Source organism: Elgaria multicarinata, chromosome 3 (genome assembly GCF_023053635.1).
Source record: "Elgaria multicarinata webbii isolate HBS135686 ecotype San Diego chromosome 3, rElgMul1.1.pri, whole genome shotgun sequence".
NCBI lineage: Eukaryota > Metazoa > Chordata > Lepidosauria > Squamata > Anguidae > Elgaria > Elgaria multicarinata.
Window position 1 is genome coordinate 100,194,158 of NC_086173.1, and position 21,703 is coordinate 100,215,860.

Below are 21,703 nucleotides of genomic sequence, written 5' to 3' on the forward strand. Positions count from 1 at the left end.
ATAGCGCTTTGTTTTTTATTATTATGTTTATTATTACATTTATATCCCACCTTTTTTCCTCGTGCAAGGAAACAAAGGGGGCTTACGTGATCTTCCACCCCATCTCCATTTTATCCTCATAATAACCCTGTTAGGCTGAGAGTCAGTGACTTGCCCAAAGTCACCCAGTGAGCTTCATGGCTGAATGGGAACTAGAACCCGGATCTCCAACCTTCTAGCCACTACACTGCACTGGCTCTTGTGTGGGTATCTGTCATAACTAGGCCTGTTCCCCTTAGGCTGGGGAAAGGAGTTTCAGGCGAACAATCAGAAACAGATTCTGAACTCTCTTAGGTGGAGAGTTGGACTTAGGTTGGACTCTCTTAGGTGGGAAGAGACGTTTATTGCCTGAATAAAACTTTGTGGATTACGTGGCAGATCTCTTTGTTGTATCTCAATAAGGCTGGAGGTTTTGGGAAAGTATCTTCCTTTCTAAGCCTCATAGCGAAGGTTGAGGAGCTCGACCTGTGCAGAGTTCCCCATCCCCTGCCTTCCTCCATCCCCCACCTCCTGGATCCGCCATCTCCACAGCTCAGCCTCAGTAGGCACGGCCGTCATCTCCTTGCCCTGTGCTCACATTCTCTCCCATCTCTCTGACACAAGAGCCCAAGTTCATTGAGGTCTTCTGGATCCCGGAGAGTGAGAACCACGACGACGACAAGATCTTCTTCTTCTTCAGGGAAACGGCAGTGGAGGGATCCCAGGGACTGGGCAAGCAGACCTTCACCCGCATTGGCCAGATCTGCCGGGTGAGTATGCTGGGCTTGGTCCAGTCCAGAGCTGAGGATGGGCAGGAGGCCAGTGGGGTTGGGCAGGAGGCCTGTGGTCAGATTGCTCCTGGTCGAGCAGGTGAGGGCAGATTGGTTGGCTATCAGCCCTTGCTTTGGCTAAGAAAGGACCCAGCATCAGCTCCCCTGCCTGTAATGATGCATGATACCAGTACAGATCCCGGGGAGACTCTTTCTCAGCCAGGCTGGCAAATCATTTCCCTTGGGAGGCTTTCTGCATTACCGCCTATTGAGCCCCTTGCTGAGCCATGGGGCACTTGGTCCCCACAGGGATCTTGTGCTGTGGGAGAGAGACTAAAATCTCAGCATGGGGCTCCAGAAGCTCTGGATGGGGGATGGGGTCCCTGGCTAGCTCTCTGATCCATCTCTTCTCTTCCTCTCCCTGCAGAATGACATGGGGGGACAGAGGAGCCTGGTGAATAAGTGGACGACCTTCCTGAAGGCACGACTAGTGTGTGCCGTTCCAGGCAGTGACGGGAGTGACACCCACTTTGACCAACTCCGTGAGTGGCTGTGGCTGATGGGGGTGGACTAGGGCTGATCCTACCATAGGGAAAGGCCACTGGGGATTCCACCCGAGGTGGTTGTACAGCAGAAAAAGGGGTTGGAACGGGGCGGTAGAGTGAGCCTGTCCTTTGGACACATCCCTCATTCCCACAGCCGTCCTTGAAATGATGGATGGAGGTTCCCCGTCTCGATCTAGAGGGGGAGAGGGGTAATAAATAAATAAATTATTATTGTTGTTGTTGTTGTTGTTGTTGTTGTTATCCTCTCCTGCCATCAGAGAGGAGAGCTTAATGACTGTATTATCGGGATGTGTGCACACATATACATGTGCATACAGAGCCAAAACATTTGCTGGAAGGGTTTTTTTGTTTTTTTTTAAACAATCTCCTGACTCTGGAGGAACAACTTGCGATTAATTTTTATGAACCGCCCAGAGAGCTCCGGCTATTGGGCGGTATAGAAATTTAATAAATAAATAAATGAAATAAATAATACTTTCATTATTATTATTTTTACAGCTCCAAGCTGATGCAATAATTTCTGTACTAAAGCAATAGTTTTTTCCACATTAATGATTACATGCTGAAACCTACATACTTGTTACTTCCAAAACACAGTAAAAATATAAATTTACATTCTGGCTTTTATTGATTTTGAAATCGCTTGCTATCCTTCCTTCTCCCCTCCCCAATTACAGCTAAATCCCATTGCCTTAAGTAACCAGTTCTAGTGACTTTACAGAGTTAGATAATATTTTTTTTTGCAACTTCTGATTTGTTAAAAATGGATTTTGTACCTCATAATTGCTGTAGGGCAGCCTTCTCCAACCCTGTGCCCTCCTGATATTTTGGACTACAACTCCCATCATCACTGGCAGTTGGTCATACTGGCTGGGGCTGATGGGAATTGAATTCCAAAACATCAGGAGGGCACCAGGTTTGGGCAGGCTGCTGTAGGGTCAAAATGAACAAGGGCTTGATTTCTCTTTCCCTGGGTGAGTTTTTTGGTGGGTGCGTTAGAGAAAGGTCACTGTCAAACAAAATCACGCTTTCCTTGGATGGGAAAGAGATAGTCATTCTCAGGGTGGAGGATTGCAGACTGCTGACTCCTTCCCTCCCTCCCTTCTTCTTCTTCTTCTTCTTCTTCTTCTTCTTCTTCCTCTGTTCAGGTGATGTCTTCTTGCTACCAACCAGGGACAAGCGTAACCCATTGCTCTATGCTGTTTTCACCACCTCCAGGTAAGCATAACAGACTCTTTCTACATGAGGCTTTTATTGTACGCTCGTAATTGCTCACTCACAGTAGTTTGCAGGTCCTTTACGTCACACCATCATCATTCAGGGCCTCTTGCATGCTTTGCAAGGATTGTTATGGGTATTTTTTTCTTAATGAGGGAAGACTGGTATTTTTTTCTGCATGGCTCCTATAACGCCACAGAACTTTTGTGTAATTGCGCAATTGTGCTATACCACAGCACCACCTAGTGGCTGTATAATTGAACGTCTAGAAAGGCAGAAGAAATAACCCTAGGGCAGGTGTAGGGGAGGAAAATGTGTAAAAGAGCAGATCTTAATCCCACAAAGAATCCAGAAGCAGAAGCCTCGGTAAAGGTGCAGGTTAAAAGCCCATAGTCTCCAGTGAGTGCTGTACTTTCAAGAATGGGCAGACTTCAAGCTTATTGGGTTTACTTTGGTTTTTTTGCTAGAACCCCAAGATCCTCCATGTGAAGCCAGATGCAAAAAGACATACACTTAGAATTATAGATCAGGCTCCCATTCAGCACATGCTGAGCCCAGCATTCGTTTTCAGGGACAGAACTGAGCTGAGTTCACACTCCTTTTGCACAAAAGCCCACCCCCGGTGATGCTGAAGCTTCCTTAATTTCAGCAGCCCAATTTAGGTGGGAAAAGTCATTTTGTTGTTACCTGTGCTAAACAGCTGGGAGTCAGAAACCCTTGGAGATCTACTGTGAATCAAAGATCTACCAGTAGATCCCGATCAACTTTCTGCCCACCCCTTTCACTTCCAGTCCAGATTGCTTCTTCCCACTGAGGTGCAGCAGTGGAGGCTGGTGGCTCCGATGTCAGTGGGGTGATAAATTTCCTCCAGCTTTTAGTCAGAACTCTAAGGGAGCTATCCAAGGTAGAGTTCTGACTGGTTTGGACTGAGAACCAGAGTTGATTCATCACTCCAATGATATCAGAGCCACCAGCCTCTCCTGAGTTTGGGCTGACCTGCCGTTAAATGTCTCTCCAGGCACGGCGGGCAGTGTAGGGTGAGGGGTGGGATGCCGCCACGCGGCTCTTCCCATATTCCCTCCCGGCTTCTGTCTTCCCCCTAATGCCTCCCTTTGCTCTGCTTCCACAGCACCATTTTCAAAGGCTCTGCTGTCTGTGTGTACCACATGAACGACATCCGCCGAGCCTTCTTGGGGCCTTTTGCGCACAAGGAGGGGCCCAACTACCAATGGGTGTCCTACCAAGGCCGGGTCCCTTACCCCCGCCCAGGAATGGTACGTGCTACAGACGCGGGATCTTACAATGAAGCTTGGTGGTGCTTGGCTGTGGAGCTTGGTAATGATGTGGGTGCGCACACAACAATGTGTTTCGGGAACGCATGGCCAGAAGGAGAAGAGCAGGCTGAGATGAGGAGCTGGGAAAGGGAGAAAGCAGGGCTGGGTCAGAGGAGGGTTTCTGCATCAGGATTGCGGGGTTCTGCCAGTATATGGTGAGAGTTTAGGGCTTCAGTAAAGCAAGGAGATGGAGTCCAAAGCAGAGGGGCATCAGCAGGGCTGCATGAGAGGCTGGGCGGGGGGTGGAAATCATGATGGGGGCATGATTGGAATAGAAGAAGAGTAGTGTTGTATGCATGGGCAGCTGTGATGGGGCGTGCCTAGGAGTGGATGGATTTTACATGCCTGCGCCTTCTGTCCGCAATCGCCTCCCTTCTCTTTGCCCTTCACAGTGTCCCAGCAAAACCTTCGGCACTTTTAGTTCCACCAAGGATTTCCCTGATGACGTGATCCAATTTGCCCGCAATCACCCGTTGATGTACAATCCGGTGTTGCCACATGGTCAGCGACCCGTCTTCTTGCAAACCAACGTGGGCTACACCTTCACCCGCATCGCAGTGGACCGTGTAGCGGCGGCCGACGGCCACTATGATGTCCTTTTCATCGGCACAGGTGTGTCTGTGCTCCTCCTCTTCTGTTGGGCAAACGTAGCCCAGGGTTTTTGGGGTTCAGGAGGCATATTTGAAATGTAGAGAGGGTGTCATAGGTGGGCACTCTCAGAAAATGGTTGCCATGGCAGGGGGCGCTTGCCCATTCCTAAAATGGCTGCCATGGTGGACGTAGACAATAACAAAACGCTCACTTTCCAGAAGGCAAACTGGCAAGGCTAAAAGAAAAGTAACTTACTGAAGGACTGAAGTCCAAGGCAGAATTGGGATCCAAGCTCCAAAACACAATAGCACTCTTCAAGCAACAGTTGCGCCCCACTCAGATTCTTTTGGTATAGATCTCCATTTCAACAAATGGAACATTATTAAGAGAACTGGGTTGAATTTACCTAATCCCAGCTGCGGACTTTGCCTGAGGGCCAAACTATATTTGACACGAGAGATCCATGAGCAGGATCCCCTATTGTTGTTGGCATAATGTAATAGCAGCCCCAGGCAAGGATTCAGATTGGCACCTGCACAATTTCCCCTGGAGCTGCTATTTGCCTCCAGGGGGAAACATCCAGCTGCCAATATAAGGCAAATAGCAGTGTCTGGGGGGACAATTTTCATCAGGAAAAGGGCGCAGGAAAAGAGTTAATGCACACATCCCTCAGCACCACGTGCCAGTCCAAATTGGGGCCTCCTATGGCTGCTCTCCTTCCTTCCTTCCTTCCTTCCTTCCCACCCACCTCCAAACTTCTCTTCATGGGCCTCCCCTGCATCATGTCTGGTTGTGCCCTCATTGTGTGTAGTGAAATATTCATTCTTTCTGCAAGGACCCATTGCTTCGGACTGCCCCAATCTGTCGGTCCCCAATTCTACATACAGCTGGTGCATTGGTGGCTTTGATTTTAGCACACAAATGGGGCTTGAAACAAGATCCCTCAAAGCAGCCGCTAAATGCCGCAAACCAGCCTTCCCCAACCTGAGGCCACCAAATGTGGTGGACCCCAATCCCCAGGATTGGGAAGGATGGGAATTGTAGCCCAACGTATCTGGAGAGCATGCGGTTGGGGAAGGCCGCTCTACAACCTCAGCTAGTATATCTGGAATCAGACAGATTGAAACCCCAAACTGAATCTGGAATGGGGCACTTTCGTTATGACTTCAGCCCCTTTTGAGTGGCCAGAATTGCCTGGCTTTGAGTTCTTGCATGGCCCCTGCGGCTGGGAGAAATCTTCCTGGGGTGGGGTGAGGAAGGAAGGGAGAGCAAGTTGTCTTGAGAACATAGGAAGCTTCCGCCTGCCTGAAACCCGCTGTATGGGCTAAGCTGTCTTACTTTCCCCCCTACTGGCAGACATTGGCACAGTCCTGAAGGTCGTCTCTGTGCCCAAGGAGAGCTGGCAAAACATGGAGGAGCTGCTGCTGGAGGAGCTGCAGGTGTTTAAGGTGAGCAGCGGCAAAAGGAGGAGGGTGCCTGGGGCTCAGCCAGAGACAGTCTGCCTTGGGGAAGCATTGGCATGCTGCAGTGTCCATTTGGGGGATCTCTGCCTTTCCTGTTCTGTCAGCAGCCTTTGGAGATGTCACCCAAGGAATAGAGACAGTAACCTGGGTGCCCTGGGAGGAGGATTCGTTGGGTTCACGTTTTAATACAAACCGGCAAAATTCGTTTGGTTCACATTTTAATATGAACCGGTCTAATTTGCACTTCCTGAACTGACGTGCAAATGGGAAGAGAATTAGCCTACCATGATTGCCCTTTTCCAAATTTTGCAACACAGTTCTCCGATCAAACAAATGTATGCTGGGTGAATTTGCATACAAAAATGCACACGTTACAAAAATGTGCTTGCAAAAATATGTGTACATTAGGTGAACTTGTGTGCAAAAACACGTATGATTTTTTTGTGCTCATGAAAATGTGTACAAAAATGCATATGAACTTCTGTGTGGATTTTTTAAAAAATTGCAAACTGATGGGGGGAAAGGCGACCATTATAAGAAAGTGAAACAGGTTCACCTATTCCCTACCTTGGAAAGTGCTTGGATCCCTGATTGCAAAGGAGCAACAGGAAACTGTTTATCGGCAATTCAGTCTCATCACAATTCCCTTTTCTCATTGGCAGGACTCCTCTCCGGTTACCAGCATGCAGATCTCCTCCAAGCGGGTACGTAGTACAACAGACAGGCAGTACAAGCCACAAAGTAGGAACAGGAATGGGGGAGGCAGCAAACCTCTGTCTGAGTGCAGCAAGGGCTTTTGTGGGACCCTAAAAGGCAGCCTACAAATATTTTCAGCAAAATAAATAAATATTGCTGGGTACAGAGATCTGCAGTGAGAGAATTCCTGAACATCCCCAGAATATGTATATATCGGACTGGTATTTGTATATATTTCCCCTCGTCACAAAGGTTATGTGGGTCTAGATCTCATGATGCTGCTTCAACTCCTTCATGACACCCTAATGCTTCCATCCGTGTTTGGTTGAAGCATCAGGGATGCAAGTTTCCCCTGAGAAAAGGTCTCTCACGAAGACTGACAGAATTGCCTTGTTTGGAAAGTAACTCTTGATTCCACTTCTGACGTGGCCACAGCCTAATACTCGAGTATCACATTGCCCCATTCCTATCAAGGAGGAGGAATGTCTCCTCGTCTACAGAATGTACGGGACACCCTGCTAGATCTCTTGTCTGTAATTTGGGGGGTTATCAGCTTGCATTGATTCTCCCACCAAGTCCTTTATTCACTCCAGTGGTGCCTAAAAGCCTTAGCCAGAGCAGGGACACACATTCTTAAGGCAGCACACTTTTAGGTGCAGAACGTGGTGCTTCTCTGGGGAATTGCCGGCCGAAGCTTTCCCCTCACCTGAAGCTGGAGAGCACACGTGGTCTGCCACCACTGCCGCACCATCTTCAAAGCCGCCACATTTGTCTTCCTCCCTTCCTGAACACCTACCTCCACCCTCCATTGCTGCCATGTCTGTGTCCCCCCTTATACCATGGGTGATCTCCAGAGACACCTGTCTCCAATGCCTGGCTCCAAGGAGGGAGGCAGGATTGGGAATGATGGGAATTGTAGCCCAATGTATCTGGAGAGCACGCGGTTGGGGAAGGCCGCTCTACAACCTCGGCTAGTATATCTGGAATCAGACAGATTGAAACCCCAAACTGAATCTGGAACGGGGCACTTTCGTTATGACTTCAGCCCCTTTTGAGTGGCCAGAATTGCCTGGCTTTGGGTCATTGCCCCGCATTCGGGCCTGGCCACCTCTCCAAAGAGCTGCACTGGCTGCTTTTCCAGCTCGCGTAACTCTGCACCAGTTGGCTCTAAGGATCCACAGGTGGCTGCTCTGGAGATCCCCACCACCGACTGCCCTTCCGCTCTAGTGCCACCAGGTAGATGGTAGCTGTGGAGAACCCCACCAGCTCTGCTCTCCAGAGCTCCCACTGTGATGTTTACCTAGAGTGAGGTGGCAGCGGCAATTCACCGCTCCTCCACCTGAAGTGGAGGATTCACACTGCCACATGATAGGGCTGGCCTTGGGAGCGATCACATTGCTGACTTCTGTTCATTCCATCCATCAGTCCTTGCCATGGTACTCTCGATTGTGCCAAGGCCGGCTACCAGCTCCCATGATGTTCCAAGGAGAGGTCTTGCTTCCCCCTCTCTCTGGGAAGGGCTAGTGTCAATCTCTGTTGGGCTGTGACACACAAGCGGCTGAAGTGGGATCTTGCTGTTAGCCTGAATCAGCTATGATCCCAGCAGAAGACCTTGAGCAGGCCTTAACAGGGCAGTGTGGCTTTGTCTCCTAACAGCAACAGCTCTACATGGGCTCCCGGACATCCATTTCCCAGCTGCCCTTGCACCGCTGTGGGATCTATGGCAAAGCTTGTGCGGAGTGCTGCCTAGCAAGGGACCCCTACTGCGCCTGGGATGGCACCACCTGCACCCGCTACATGCACAACACCAAACGGTATGGCCCATTGACTGAGGTGCCCAAGAGTGCCTCCCTCTTGGCAGCAGGGCTGCGGAGGTGGTGGGAGGGTGGATAGAGAATATCTTTTGCAGCACGGGCTGCCCACCCTTTCGATGTCAGCTAGCTAGGATCTGCTTTGGTGGAAGTTTTTGCCACTCACTGTTGGCATGACTTTAACAGCACTGAGTCAATATCAGTGCCCAAAGAAAAACTTAGACAGTCATGACTTGCATCCTGACATCATCCCAAGATGCAGCCTTGCCACAACTAGTCCACTCTTAACCTGCCTGAGAGCATCCTCCTGTGAGCCCATCGGAGGACATTGCTGGCCTCCAGAACAAAGGGATGCCTAGTGTGCATGGGGGCACGCAATGGATCTCAGCCCTTGCAGACAGCTGGATCTGTCTATCCAGGACAGATTACACATCTGTCCTGTCCTATGGTTGCACATAGTAGGGTCCCACCTCTGAGGTGTTATGACCGGAACACAATTAGCACAAGAGTACTGGCTGGTAGCTGCACACTCAACTTTTGGAGAAGCCCCCCGTCCCACCTCGTCTCAGAAGTACAACATCCCCTGCTTTGGATCCTGTCAACACTTTCTGCTTCTCACTCTCTCTCCCTGGCAGGCGGTTCCGGCGTCAGGATGTGAGGAATGGGGATCCCAATTCGTTGTGCTCTGGAGGTGAGTGCACTCAAACCCCACGCTCTCCGCATCCTTTGCACCTGATTGAGCACTAGCCAAGGCTAGCCTCAGAACAGTGTGCTTCCTTTCCTGCAGCTTCCCCCAACATAGTGTTCTACAGGTGTATTTTACTACAACTCCCATCATCCCCAGCCAGCAGTAGCCATGCTGGCTGGGGATAGTGGGAGTTGTAGTCCAAAACATCTGGAGAGCACTGGGTTGGGGAAGGCTGCTTTACTGCATTGAACGAGTGAGTAAAATGTGTTTCTTCCTACAATACACATGATGATTCCACACACTCACACACACGGTTTGTCTCACAACCCGTACAGAGTCTGTGTATTACTTTGTAACTGTGGGCAGGTGTATGGACTAGATAAAGGAGCAGGCTTGAAACTAGTTTCTTCTAACTACTTCCTGGGTTTTTTCCATGATGTAATCTAAAAGGTAGGAAACTAGATGCCCCATGTTACTATGCAGTATTTACTGCTTGGTGGCCTAGAATCATCCCTCTGCCATAGATACATTTAGGCTGAGTACATTTATACTCCATGAACTGTACCTCTTTTTTTGCCAACTTGGCAAAAAAATTGATTTTTTTGAGCACCCTAATTTGATGCTCTTTCTTTCATTTGCCTCCACTGGGTTCATGAGCACCAGTTTCTCCTGCCTTTGCTCACCTACCTGTGTTGATGGGCCCAGGTTCAGCTCCCCTCCCTTGTGTTACTGTTTCTGTGCAGATCCCCAGCAAAGCACCGTGCCGGAAAAGAAGCTATATGGTGTGGAAGGCAGCAGCGCCTTCCTGGAATGCCTCCCTAAGTCCCTGCAGGCTGAGGTGGTGTGGACATATCAGAAAACCAGCAGCACCCCCCGGAAGGAGGTATGAGCCTGGCTGCTGTGTGCCTGTAGCCAGTAAGAAAGAAGGCTGGCAGAATCCAGTGAATACTACATTGCTGGAACTACTGCAGCCTTCGAGCTTTTTTACACGAGGCATTTATTGGGAGATTGTTCTTCCCTATTCATGGTTGTTTACGGGTTCTTTAGATGATGACGCGACCCTCCAGTTTCACTTCTATGTCTAACCAGCACTTTTGGCAAGTTTTTTTAAAGCAAGGAAAATGCAGCATTTAATTGTGAAAGTGAAAGAAGGCGGATTTGCGTTATTCTGCTATCCCACAGTGCCATCTAGAGGTTATGTAGCAGAAAAACAAACTCTCCTCATGTAGTGCTGGGATCTCAGTTCTGTGATAAAACAAAAGTAGATGCAGCACATTAACAGCCAATTAACTGCTTCGTATAGAAAATCTCTTCCTCTCGGAGAGCACTTCCTTACCCATCTTCCCGCTTGTCTCACAAGCATCTTCCTGTCTCCATTCTAGCTAAAGCCGCACATGTGATCTATGGGCCAAGATACTCTGCCCTCCATCTCCTTTGGTCAGATTATCTGCCCTCCTTGAGTTCAGATTCCCATCCCTTGTAGCCTGGACCTCCGTCCAATGCATAGTACCATTGATAGGACTTTCCTCCTCCTGATTCTTGAACCGTAGCTCTTGTCTGTCGCCCCCAATCCGTTATCCATCTAGACTTCCGTTCCCCAGTTCTGTTCTCCGATCCATTTCTCTGTGTTTCTTAACCTCCAGGTCCTGATGGACGATCGGGTCGTCAAGATGGAGCGGGGAATCCTGTTGCGCAATGTGCAGCGCAAAGATGCTGGCTTTTACCATTGCCAGGCCACGGAGCATGGCTTTACCCAGAGTCTGCTGCACCTCCGGCTTGAAGTGATCTATGCCCAGCAGGCCGACTCCCTCTCCTGGGAAGAGGAGCCCACAGAGCCCTTCCATCGCAAGGTCTGGTACCGGGATTTCTTGCAGTTGGTGGATCACCCCAACCTCAGCACCATGGACCAGGTGTGTGAGCAGCTATGGAGCCGCAAGAGCCACCATCCCAAGAAGAAGCTGCCGCTGCCTCCTCCGCTCAGTGTCAAGGCCAAGAGTCACAAGTGGAAGCACCTGGAGGAGAAACGGAGAGCCCGCAGCCGGAGAACACATGAAGTGCCCCGTGCCGAAAGGGGCCCCCGGAGCACGGACATCTGGTGACCTGCGAGGAGCACAGCTGGACAACCTCTATGCTGGAAGAGGAGCAGGGGGGAGTGTGGGGGAAAGGGGTGGTGGGAGAAAGAGAGCTGGACCTGGTGTGGCTTCTACGGCTTGGTGTAGAGGGCTTCCTTCCAGACCGTCTCCCCAGACTCCTGGATGCTGCTTGGTACGTAGTTTGTAGGGGAATGTTGTTGTCACAGCAGTTTAGCTGCCGCTATTCAGAACCTGGCACAAAGCAACAGAACCTGAGAGAAGCGGGGCTGGGGTGGGGGGGCGCTCTGCCCCCTTGGCCTCTTCCACAACGCACAACCAAAGATGGGGGAGCACCAGTCTCCAAGGACCAAACGAACAGAGAGGCCGTAGCCTGTGTGCCCCTGTGTCATCGGAAGTAGAGCTGGAGGGTCACGTTGGGCAGGGGTTTCCCTCAAGGATCTGCTGGCTGCCAAGATGAAGTCTAGGGACTGAAGAGCCCTCCAGCTCTGGAGATCCCAGTGAGGCTCAGGCATCATCCTCTGACAAGGACAGTGCATGAATGCATCTCACAATGACAGCCGAATTATACCCCTGCCCAAAACACTTCTTCGACAGGGAGGGCGCCATTCCCTTTCCTCTTCCTCCCATAACCACGCCTATTCCCACCTTGTGGGCATAAGTGTAGCAATGTGCTCTCCGTCTCCAGAGACACGCGAGAACCACTGATGTATTTATTAACAGATTTGTTTACTGATGAATGTAAATCCACCGCCTGGCGGCCCACCGGGATTTAGCCTTTGACTGAAGGAACAGGACTGTTGTGGCCCAAACGACTGCGGGGACATCTCCGACTGAGTTTTCCCCCCGATCATGCATGTGTGATTGTGTGTGTGAAGGTGTTGCAAGGGGTGGCAGTAATCATGAAAGCAGGCAAAGGGATAGATGACACAGTACCTTCTTCCCTTCCCTCTCATCTGTAAATTGTATATTGGGGTAGGCAATTGCAGGAGGTGTGGGGGCATTTTGCCCCACCCCCTGGGCTGCATCATTCCCCACTGATGGAGAAAAGAAAGAAAGAAAGAAAGAAAGAAAGAAAGAAAGAAAATTTAAAAATGGTGTCCATAATGACAACGGAACACCCGAAGGGTCAAAATTAGCTTGTTTCCATTGGATGCTCCCTGATGGATACAGAATGGTAAAAGGAAACATGCTAATTTTGACCCTTTGGGCGCTCCATAGCTGCCCCTGATTTCAGAGTGCAGAAGGGATGTCGGGACCACATGCGACCCTTAGCCCACACGTTGCCCAACTGTGTGGTACAGCTTCAGTGGGTTCTTCACCAGCCTGTGACCCTTGCAAGAAGCAGGAGAGGAAGAGAAAGATCACCACCATGAGAAACATTTATGGGGACACCACTCGGGGGGGGGGGGCAGGTGGCCACTGGGAATGGATAAGGAGCTGGCAAAGTCTTGAAGTTGTGGCCCAGTGATGTGACACAATGATGGATGAGGGAAGCAGTTGCCCCTTCTAAGCCATTTGCCTTCTGTGGTTTCTGCTAGAGAGATGACGACCAGCCAGGCTTTGGTTCCTACAGACATCTGCTCTCAGGCCTAAGCCAACAGCCAAAACCTAGTTGTAGCAATGTTTGGAAGTCCAGTCCCATGCAGTGGGCTGGGGGAGGAAAGGCACACAGGATGAGTCGCTGGGTCATTTTTAGAGCAGCTTGTGAGGCATTTTAAGAGCAGCCTGAAGAGGGCCAAGGATATGGTTGTGCAGTTGGAACTAATCCATCTCCCAAAGAACTTGGAGGGGGGGAGTTGAATCTCTGGACTGCTTATTCTATAGGAAAAGAGAAAGTTCCAGTCCCAAGGGAGTTGCTGGTATTATTGATCTGAAAGTGGCAATATGGTCTGGCGTTCGATTGGGGGAAGACACCTCTGCCATTGACCTGCCATGTGATTTAAGGTGTTTTGGGCAGTTTCTGTGGTGTGCAATTCATCAAGGAAGGGATGTGGTCAGCACCATCCAGCCCTCCAGTGAGCAGGAAAACAAGGCAGGGACACTCTCCCCCCCCCGCCCCCAATCTTCAGAAATGAATGGTTAGTTATTAAATTCACACTGCAAAACTTTCCAAAATAGGAAAGCAAGCGTTTGTAGCCTGTCTAGCTCTCAATTCCATGTTCCACACTTGACATTCTTGGATGTGAGTTGCCCCTGAATTGTCCTGTCAGTGAGAAAAGTCTGAAATGAAAGGACCATCTGAAGCCATGATGGATCCTGGAGGTGAGGGGCGCCATCTTGTCCTTTGCCTCAGATAGCAACATGTTTTGGGCTGGTCCTGAGGTTCTCCTGTATAAAAATTCCCCACTGCACCTTGGAAATGATATGTTGGTAAGAAGGGCTTGTGGCATGCTATTATGTATAGGCTGAATTTTCTTTTTCAGGCCCCTGTCTAAAGTGGCAAGTTCACAAATAGATTTACTGTCCCATCACCTCTTTTGCCTAGAGAGCCTTCAGAGGCACCTGATTGGGCACTGCCGGAGCCCAGAATCCTGGCCTACTCCAATATGGCAGTTCTTAAGTCCCGTTTATAGCATTTAAGGAAAACTCCCCAAGAATGTAGTCACACTGTCATCCTCCTTGCTTTGTTTCATGGGAAAGGGCAGTCATTCAATGACTGAGGCCTTGGCTAGACCAGGCCTATATCCCGGGATTGTCCCGGGATCATCCCTGTGCATCCAAATGACACACAGGGGATCCCGGGAGCAGGCAGGGATGACCCCTCCATTTGCCTGGGATAATCCATAGGTCTAGCTAAGGCCTCTGTATGAGGCCTCAGGTTTGACCCCATTTTCTGCCACTAAGGCTGCAATCCTATGTGCATTTGCCTGGGAACAAGCCCCCTTGAAAACAAAATCCCACACTTCCATAGCCCTGATAGCTATGTGCTACCTCCAGTAGCAAAGGCAGTAAGCCTATGTACACCAATTGCTGGGGGACATGGGTGGGAGGGTGCTCTTGCGCTCATGTCCTGCTTGTGGTCAACATCTGGTTGGCCACTGTGTGAACAGAATGCTGGACTAGATGGACCCTTGGTGTGATCCAGCAGGGCTCTTCTTAAGTTCTTACAGGATTGCACTGCGAGAGGCATATAGCAGAGGGCTTCATGGGAGACAAGATGCCTAAGATCTCGGAGAGTCATATTTGAGATCTGCCCCCATATGCTAGGGTGACCATATAGAAAGGAGGACAGGGCTCCTGTACCTTTAACAGTTGTATAGAAAAGGGAGTTTCAGCAGGTGTCATTTGTATGCATATAGCACCTGGTGAAATTCCCTCTTCATCGCTACAGTTAAAGCTGCAGGAGCCCTGCCCCCTTCTGTATCTGGTCAAGAGGGCAGGGATCATGTACCTTTAACAGTTGTATAGAAAAGAGAGTTTCAGCAGGTGCTGCATGTATACAAATGACACCTACTGAAATTCCCTTTTCTATACAACTGTTAAAGACAAAGGAGCCTTGTCCTCCTCTCAATATGGTCACCCTACCATATGCAAGGTTGTTGTAAACATTGCAGGTGTGCATAACTTGCCACAAGAAGTCAGTACCAGGCAGGGTAGTTCCTTCTAACCCAAGATGTTTTCCTTGTTTAAAAAAGCACAGAGTAAAGCTGAAAACGCAATGGATGAAATTCTGCCAAGCGTTCCTGGATGCTTTTTCTTCTTCTCTCTCTAAATGCTCCACTTCCCCTTTGTTCCCTTCCCTCCAGGTAGAATACATTTATCATGCAGCATTTGAAAAACCCAGTTTGGAACTTCCCATTTTGGCCATTAAGTTTTTTTATACTGAAGGAGTAGTCTGGAGGAATGAAGAATCATAGAACAGTAGAGTTGGAAGGTGCCTGTAAGACCATCAAGTCCAACCTCCTGCCCATTGCAAGAATCCAGCTTAAAGCATACCTGACAGACGGCTGTCCAGCTGCCTCTTGAATATCTCTAGTGTGGGAAAGCCCACAACCTCCCTAGGTAATTGGTTCCATTGTCATACTGCTCTAACAGTTGGGAAGATTTTCCTGATGTCCAGCTAGAATCTGGCTTCCTGTAACTTGAGCCCATTATTCCATATTCTGCACTCTGGGATGATCGAGAAGAGATCCTGGCCCTCTTCTGTGTGATAACCTTTTAAGTATTTGAAGAGTGCTATCATGTCTCCCCTCAATCTTCTCTTCTCCAGACTAAACATGCCCAGTGCTTTCAGTCTCTCTTCATAGGGCTTTGTTTCCAGACCCCTGATCATCCTGGTTGCCCTCCTCTGAACACGCTCCAGCTTGTCTGCGTCCTTCTTGAATTGTGGAGCCCAGAACTGGACGTAATACTCTAGATGAGGCCTAACCAGGGCCGAATAGAGAGGAACCAGTACCTCACGTGATTTGGAAGCTATACTTCTATTAATGTAGCCCAAAATAGCATTTGCCTTTCTTGCAGCCATATCGCACTGTTGGCTCATATTCAGCTTGTGATCTACAGCAATTCCAAGATTCTTCTCATTTGTAGCATTGCTGAGCCAAGTATCCCCCATTTTGTAACTGTGCATTTGGTTTCTATTTCCTAGGTGTAGAACTTGGCATTTATACCTATTAAATTTCATTCTGCTGTTTTCAACCGAGCCCAGTGACAAGGGGATCCTCAGCAATTAATTTGTGTGCTACGCTATATATTTTATCTCTGCCTACGGCAAACTCTACATGAAAAAGAAAAGAGAGTCAAGAGCAAGAATAGGCAGCCTTTTGGGGCCATGGGCACATTTGGCAATTTGAGAAGCCGTCCTGGACACCACTACAAAATGACTGCCATGGGAGATGTGGCAAAGGACAAGTAACCTGCCCCCAAAAACTGAGTACAAGGGAGAGGTTGGGTCTGAATCCCAACACACTAAACAACTCCTTTGAACTCAGTTTTCAGCACCAACAGAAACCTATTTCATAGCAATCCCACCTGCCAGAAAGAAAATGTGTTCATTTAAAAAAAATAAAATTGGGGAGACATCCAGGGGCACACTGGAGCCCACAGGCACTGTGTTGTCTACCTCTGGTCAAGAGAGTGGGAAATGTGAGGAGTTGAGGTGTAGCTAAGATGGCCTATTGGAATCATTGGTGAGTGAACTGGCCCCATTAGTTTCTGGGCCTACTTGAGTCATGCGACAGACTGTGCTGGATCCAATGTGGTGGGAATGTATTAACACAATAAAGCAGTCATTTTACCTTTGTGCCTCCCGTTTTCCATAAACAGAAACCTCACAGAAATCATAGCATCATTTCAGGTGCTGCCCACAGAATCTTCTCTGTCGTCCTCGCTCTAGAAATAGAATGGTTTACATGGAGGCAGATCAAACCCCAACTTTGTTTATGGCTCCAGTGAGCAAAGTACAAGGAGTTGGTTTTGCACAGCCGTGTAGCCACCACTTAGGGCTGCAGACATCAGACTGTCTGCCATGTATTACTTAGAATAATTCTGTGGCTCAGCTGTTTTGTGTGAGTCCTTTGAGGGGGCGTCTGTATAGGGCCGGCGAGCTGAGCACTGGTTTGAAGGTGGTCCCAAACTGCCCCCCACCCCCACTGCCTGCTTTCCAATCAGCTGCCTCCTTGAGGGCTTGAGACATGCAGCAAGTTCGCGCTCCTACCAAGGCATGCAAAGCAGCTATATTTGGAAGCAGGAAGTAATCTTCCTCCCCCACCCCACAACATCATAATCATCCCTTCATGACAGTTTAGGTTGTCACCCCTTTCAGGGGTGGGGAGAATTGTGTTGTTATTTTTACTCTACGCAAATTGTGTTGTTATTTTTACTCTACACAAATTGTGTTATTTGTACTGTAACACATCAAGAATGTAGCAGCAGTTGTAAAGCATGGGATAGCCAGAGGGCATGGGGAGAGAAATTTGCATTGTGTGCTTCACAATTGGAAGTAACACATGACTGCCTAACCTTGGTCTTCATTAAGCTGACGTAATAGTTTTAAGCTAAAGCTGGCATTTATTTATTTATTTATTTATTTATTTATTTATATCCCACCAAAGAACCCAAGACGGCATACATAATCCTCCTCCTCTCCATTTTATCCTCACAACAACTCTGTGAGGTAGGTTGGGCTGAGAGTCTGTGACTGGCCCAAAGTCACCCAGTGGGTTTCCATGGCCAAGTGGGGACTAGAACCCGGATCTCCCGACTCCCAGTCTAACACTACACCACACATAGCGCTGGCGCAAGCTCTCCCACTGCCTGAGAGCTCACATGTTGCCACTGCTGCATCCATCTCTCCCTTACCCCCATCATTGCCTGCTGCTGCCACCCTGCCCAGAAAAGCAGACGGCCAGGGTCTTTCCTCAGAGTGATGCGTTGTGGGAGGGGGTGTCCCTGAAGATCGCCTGTCTGCCTGCCACTTGCTCGGAGAGGATCTGCAGAGCGGGTGGCGGCAGTGCCAACAGCAAAGGGATAGGGAGGACAGTGGGAGGCATGGCAGCAGTGGGGGAGCGGGGATAGCACAGTGGTGGCAGGTCCTGGCAGGAGGGAGTGCACAAGTCACTGCTTCTTCCACTCCACCACCTGAGGTGGATGCCTCACCCTGCTTCATGGGAGGGCCGCCCTGGTTGGTTGGGTGGGGGACCTTACAAGGGCAAAACTCAAAAAATAACTCAATGTGAATAAGAAATGCTCAGTGGCTATGAAATCCTAACTGACAGAAGGGGAAATGGAGGGCAGGAATGGAATGAGGTATCCTGAACAGGACTGATCCACTCTACAACATTTTGTTGCAGGCCCCACTGCTATGAAGTATAAATGTGCCATGATTTTCTATTTCATCTATTTAAATGTCTCCAAATAAAAGATTCTTTTATTAGTGGAATATTGTAATCAACATATAGAACCGCAAATAGCTTCTAAACTTATCTTATGTGAACAGCCCAGAGAGCTTCGGCTATGGGGTGGTCTACAAATGCAAATAAATAAATAAATAAATAAATAAATAAAACAAATAAAGAATTGGACGTTGCTGTTTGAAAGTGCAGCAAGGTAAGCAGCTAATTAGAATGCTTCCTGTCATCCAATCACAGGCCTTAGCTAGACCAGGCTATATCCCGGGGTGATACCCGGGATCGTCCCTGTGTGTCCACATGGCGCACAGGGGATCCAGGGATCAGGGCGGGACCATCCCTCCCTTGCCCCAGGATACAGCCCTACCCCTTGGCCCCACTTTTTCCGCGGTCTCAGGCTGAGCCTGAGATGGAGGAGCTTGTGGCCCATTTCTGCAGGTTTACCCGGCTCCACCCGATTCCTTGTGCGGAGCTGGGAGCCGCGCACAGGACGCAGCACTCCTCAGGAGCAGTGCGTCCATCAAGGGTAGGGTGGGGGGAGTGGGGGAAATCATTTTTTTTAAAAAAAAACTCACTGTGAGTCGCTCGAGCGCTCCTGTCTCTTTAAAAATAAAAATGGTGGGCGCTACGCCTCTCTTCCTGAGGTCGTCGCACCTTACGTGTAAACGGGGGCTAGATCTTGCATTATTCACAACGCGAGGTCTCCCCTCCTCTCCCCCAGACTTTACAGTAGGTCTAGCTAAGGCCTTAGTTTCCTGTACCTTTAACGATGCAGGAATAAATACGTATACTTACCTTGAGAACCATCTTTGAAATCCAAAGTAATCTCCTTTTGGGAAAACATGGTTAGGATCAGACTTGTGCCACACACGCACACCCAAACTCTCCGAATGGTGAGAACTCCAGGGGCGCAGCACTAACCAGGTTTAGTTTTGCTTGCAATGAGGTCACTGAGATGCTTATGGCGTTTTGAAATATTTGCATTTGTGTACGAATATACAGGTTGAGCGTAGGGGGAGGTTCAACCTGGACCTTGCAGTGTTTCGTTTCCCTCTTTCTGCCTGCTTGCTTTTCTCCACTTACATGACACATTCCTTACAGGGAAGGGACAAAAGATGAGTCATCTCCCCACTCCCTTGGTCCACTAGCGGCTGATACTTTTAGTTTCACTGAGTCATGTCCAGACAGCAAGTTACCTGAACACTTGCTAATCCTGGCTCTTTTACAATCAGAGACACCAAATTAAGGGAGGGTCCTGCAAGGTTATCTAGACCAACCCCAGGCACACTACAAGAGCATGGCTGTAAGAGTTTCAGTGCAGGAAAGATCTGCTGGGGCTCCCCCCACCCACCTTCCCCCATTCAGACAATGCAGTGATCAAATATATGTTGTCTTCTCCAGTATCTGCCTATACTGTAGACAGGCTGAAATTAGGGTGACCATATGAAAAGGAGGACAGGGCTCCTGTATCTTTAATAGTTGCATAGACAAGGGAATTTCAGAAGGTATTATTTGTATATATGGAGAACCTGGTGAAATCCCCTCTTCATCACAGCAGTTGAAGCTGCAGGAGCTATACTAGAATGACCAGTTTTAAAAGAGGGCAGGGCACCTGCAGCTTTAACTGTTGTAATGAAGAGGAAATTTCACCAGGTTCCCCATATATACAAATGACACCTGCTGAAATTCCCTTTTCTATGCAACTGTTAAAGATACAGGAGCCCTGTCCTCCTTTTCATATGGTCATCGTACTGAAATGGGGGGGGGGGGGTTGGATGCACAGTAGTCTTAATCATGTGCTTGGTATTCTCTATTCCAAGGGTGAGCAGAAGGCAGAACTCCAGATGTTTTAGAGTTGAACTCCCAGAAGCCCTTGCCAGCACAGCCACTGGTCAGGAATGCTGGGAGCTGAAGGCCAAAATATTGCAGTCTTGGGGAAATGTTTGTTCAAAAGAAGAAGACCATAAAAAGCCAACTCTCCATTCAAAACAGATAACTTATTCCCTGTTCAGGAAGTTATGTTGGTGCTTGCTGGGAGAGCACAGAGGCCTATTCTAAGTCATTCAGCTATTTCAGTATTTCCCTTTGGGAGGCATACAACACAACCCACCCATCCCCAAACACACACACACACACACACACACACACACACACACACACACAGTTCTGATGGGACTGGCTCAGCATAAAGCCGTCTATTTCCAAAAGATTCACTTGGAATAAAGCAAATCCAAATTAAGTGAAACCCTGTTGTATCCCCAACAGAAGGCACCAAAGGGCCCAATCCATCCCCTAGGCCCACCTTAACCCCTGTCAGCCTTTAAAGCTCCTCCCATCCATCCATCCTCCACCCACCTGCATGCATGTGCACCTTGCTGCGGTTCTGACACCTTGCTGGGGTGGTGACGGTCCCTTCCGCTCCTTGCAACCGGAATCTTTGCTGCAACACATGTGTTTCTTCTGTTTCTGGTACAAGAGGAGAAAGTCGCTTCATTTTTCATTTATTATATTTCTATAATGTCCCATAGCTTAAGCCTTCTGGGCAGTTCACAGAAATTAAAAACCATTAAAATACATTATAGAAGGTACAAAACCATTTACATAAAAACATATAAACAGATAGCACACACGGGGACAACATATATGTAAAAACCATTTTAAACTATCAACCAAAGGGATTTCAGTTCTTACCATCATGACAGTTTTCCTATAACAAGCTTGGAACAAACAATGGCTCATTTAGAAATGGGGCTTGAAGGGTATTTTTTTTATAGGGAGAAAGGCCACTACGTCTGTTCCAGCCTCTGCAGTGGAGGCTGGTGGCTCCGATTTCAGTGGGGACACCCGTGCGTCCACTCTGGATTGCAGCCTAAAAGAGCTATCCAAGGTGCTGAACCCCAGCCCCAAGACGATTTCAGCACCTTGGGAAGGTCCTTTAGGGTTCTGACTGAAACCCAGAGTGGATTCACAGCCCCCCTGAAAACGGAGCCACCAGCCTCCACTGGAGGCAGTTGGCGTTTCTATCCCTTCGTTTCGTTTCTATCCCTCAGTTTCGTTTCGTCTTGCCTCGGGAGGGAAGCGCTAAATCGCAAGAGCAGGGCTGGATTCTGCCCACTTGCGACCTGCAACGGGGGGGGGGGCATCTTCGCCCACACCTACTCACTCCTGTTCGGCTTTCTTCACCGCTAGAGGCGCCTCCTTCTGCCCACTTCTCTGCCCGTCGCCCCTTTCCCCAGCAAAGCAAAGCGATCTGTTTCGTTTCTGGCTCTATGGAAAGCGAAACTTGGCAGCGCCGGGGAGGGCAGCAGCTTCGGCACGGGCGGCCTTAAGGAGGCCTTCGGGAGTTGCTCGAAGGCAAAACCATCGGGGTTAAAACAGCTGATGTGTTTACAGAAATGCAAAAGCTCAGAAGTGAAACCACAAGAACCCGCCTTAATTTTATTTTGTACATTTTATGGTTTTAAGATAATTGTTATAATATTGGCACTTAAAACAAAACACAATACAACCCAAGGAGAAAAGTGGCAGTCTCCCGACGAAGAACCTTACATTTTTAATCCTTCCCCACGCCCTCTTTTTGCGTTTTCCCCTACAATAACTGCACAAC

At 48.9% G+C, this 21,703-nt stretch overlaps 1 protein-coding gene across 1 annotated transcript in view; it reads left to right on the top strand.

The window, feature by feature from the left end:
• Positions 1-11,293, top strand: part of SEMA3B (semaphorin 3B) — a 57,906-nt gene extending 46,613 nt beyond the window's left edge. Inside the window, exons 8-18 of the mRNA XM_063121076.1 lie at positions 643-788; positions 1,216-1,330; positions 2,503-2,572; positions 3,702-3,846; positions 4,299-4,518; positions 5,854-5,945; positions 6,623-6,664; positions 8,313-8,470; positions 9,103-9,158; positions 9,899-10,038; positions 10,799-11,293. Coding sequence (XP_062977146.1) covers positions 643-788; positions 1,216-1,330; positions 2,503-2,572; positions 3,702-3,846; positions 4,299-4,518; positions 5,854-5,945; positions 6,623-6,664; positions 8,313-8,470; positions 9,103-9,158; positions 9,899-10,038; positions 10,799-11,254 — 1,640 coding nt within the window. The 3' untranslated portion in view covers positions 11,255-11,293. The remainder of the gene's footprint in view (positions 1-642; positions 789-1,215; positions 1,331-2,502; positions 2,573-3,701; positions 3,847-4,298; positions 4,519-5,853; positions 5,946-6,622; positions 6,665-8,312; positions 8,471-9,102; positions 9,159-9,898; positions 10,039-10,798) is intronic.
• Positions 11,294-21,703: the final 10,410 nt, after the last annotated feature.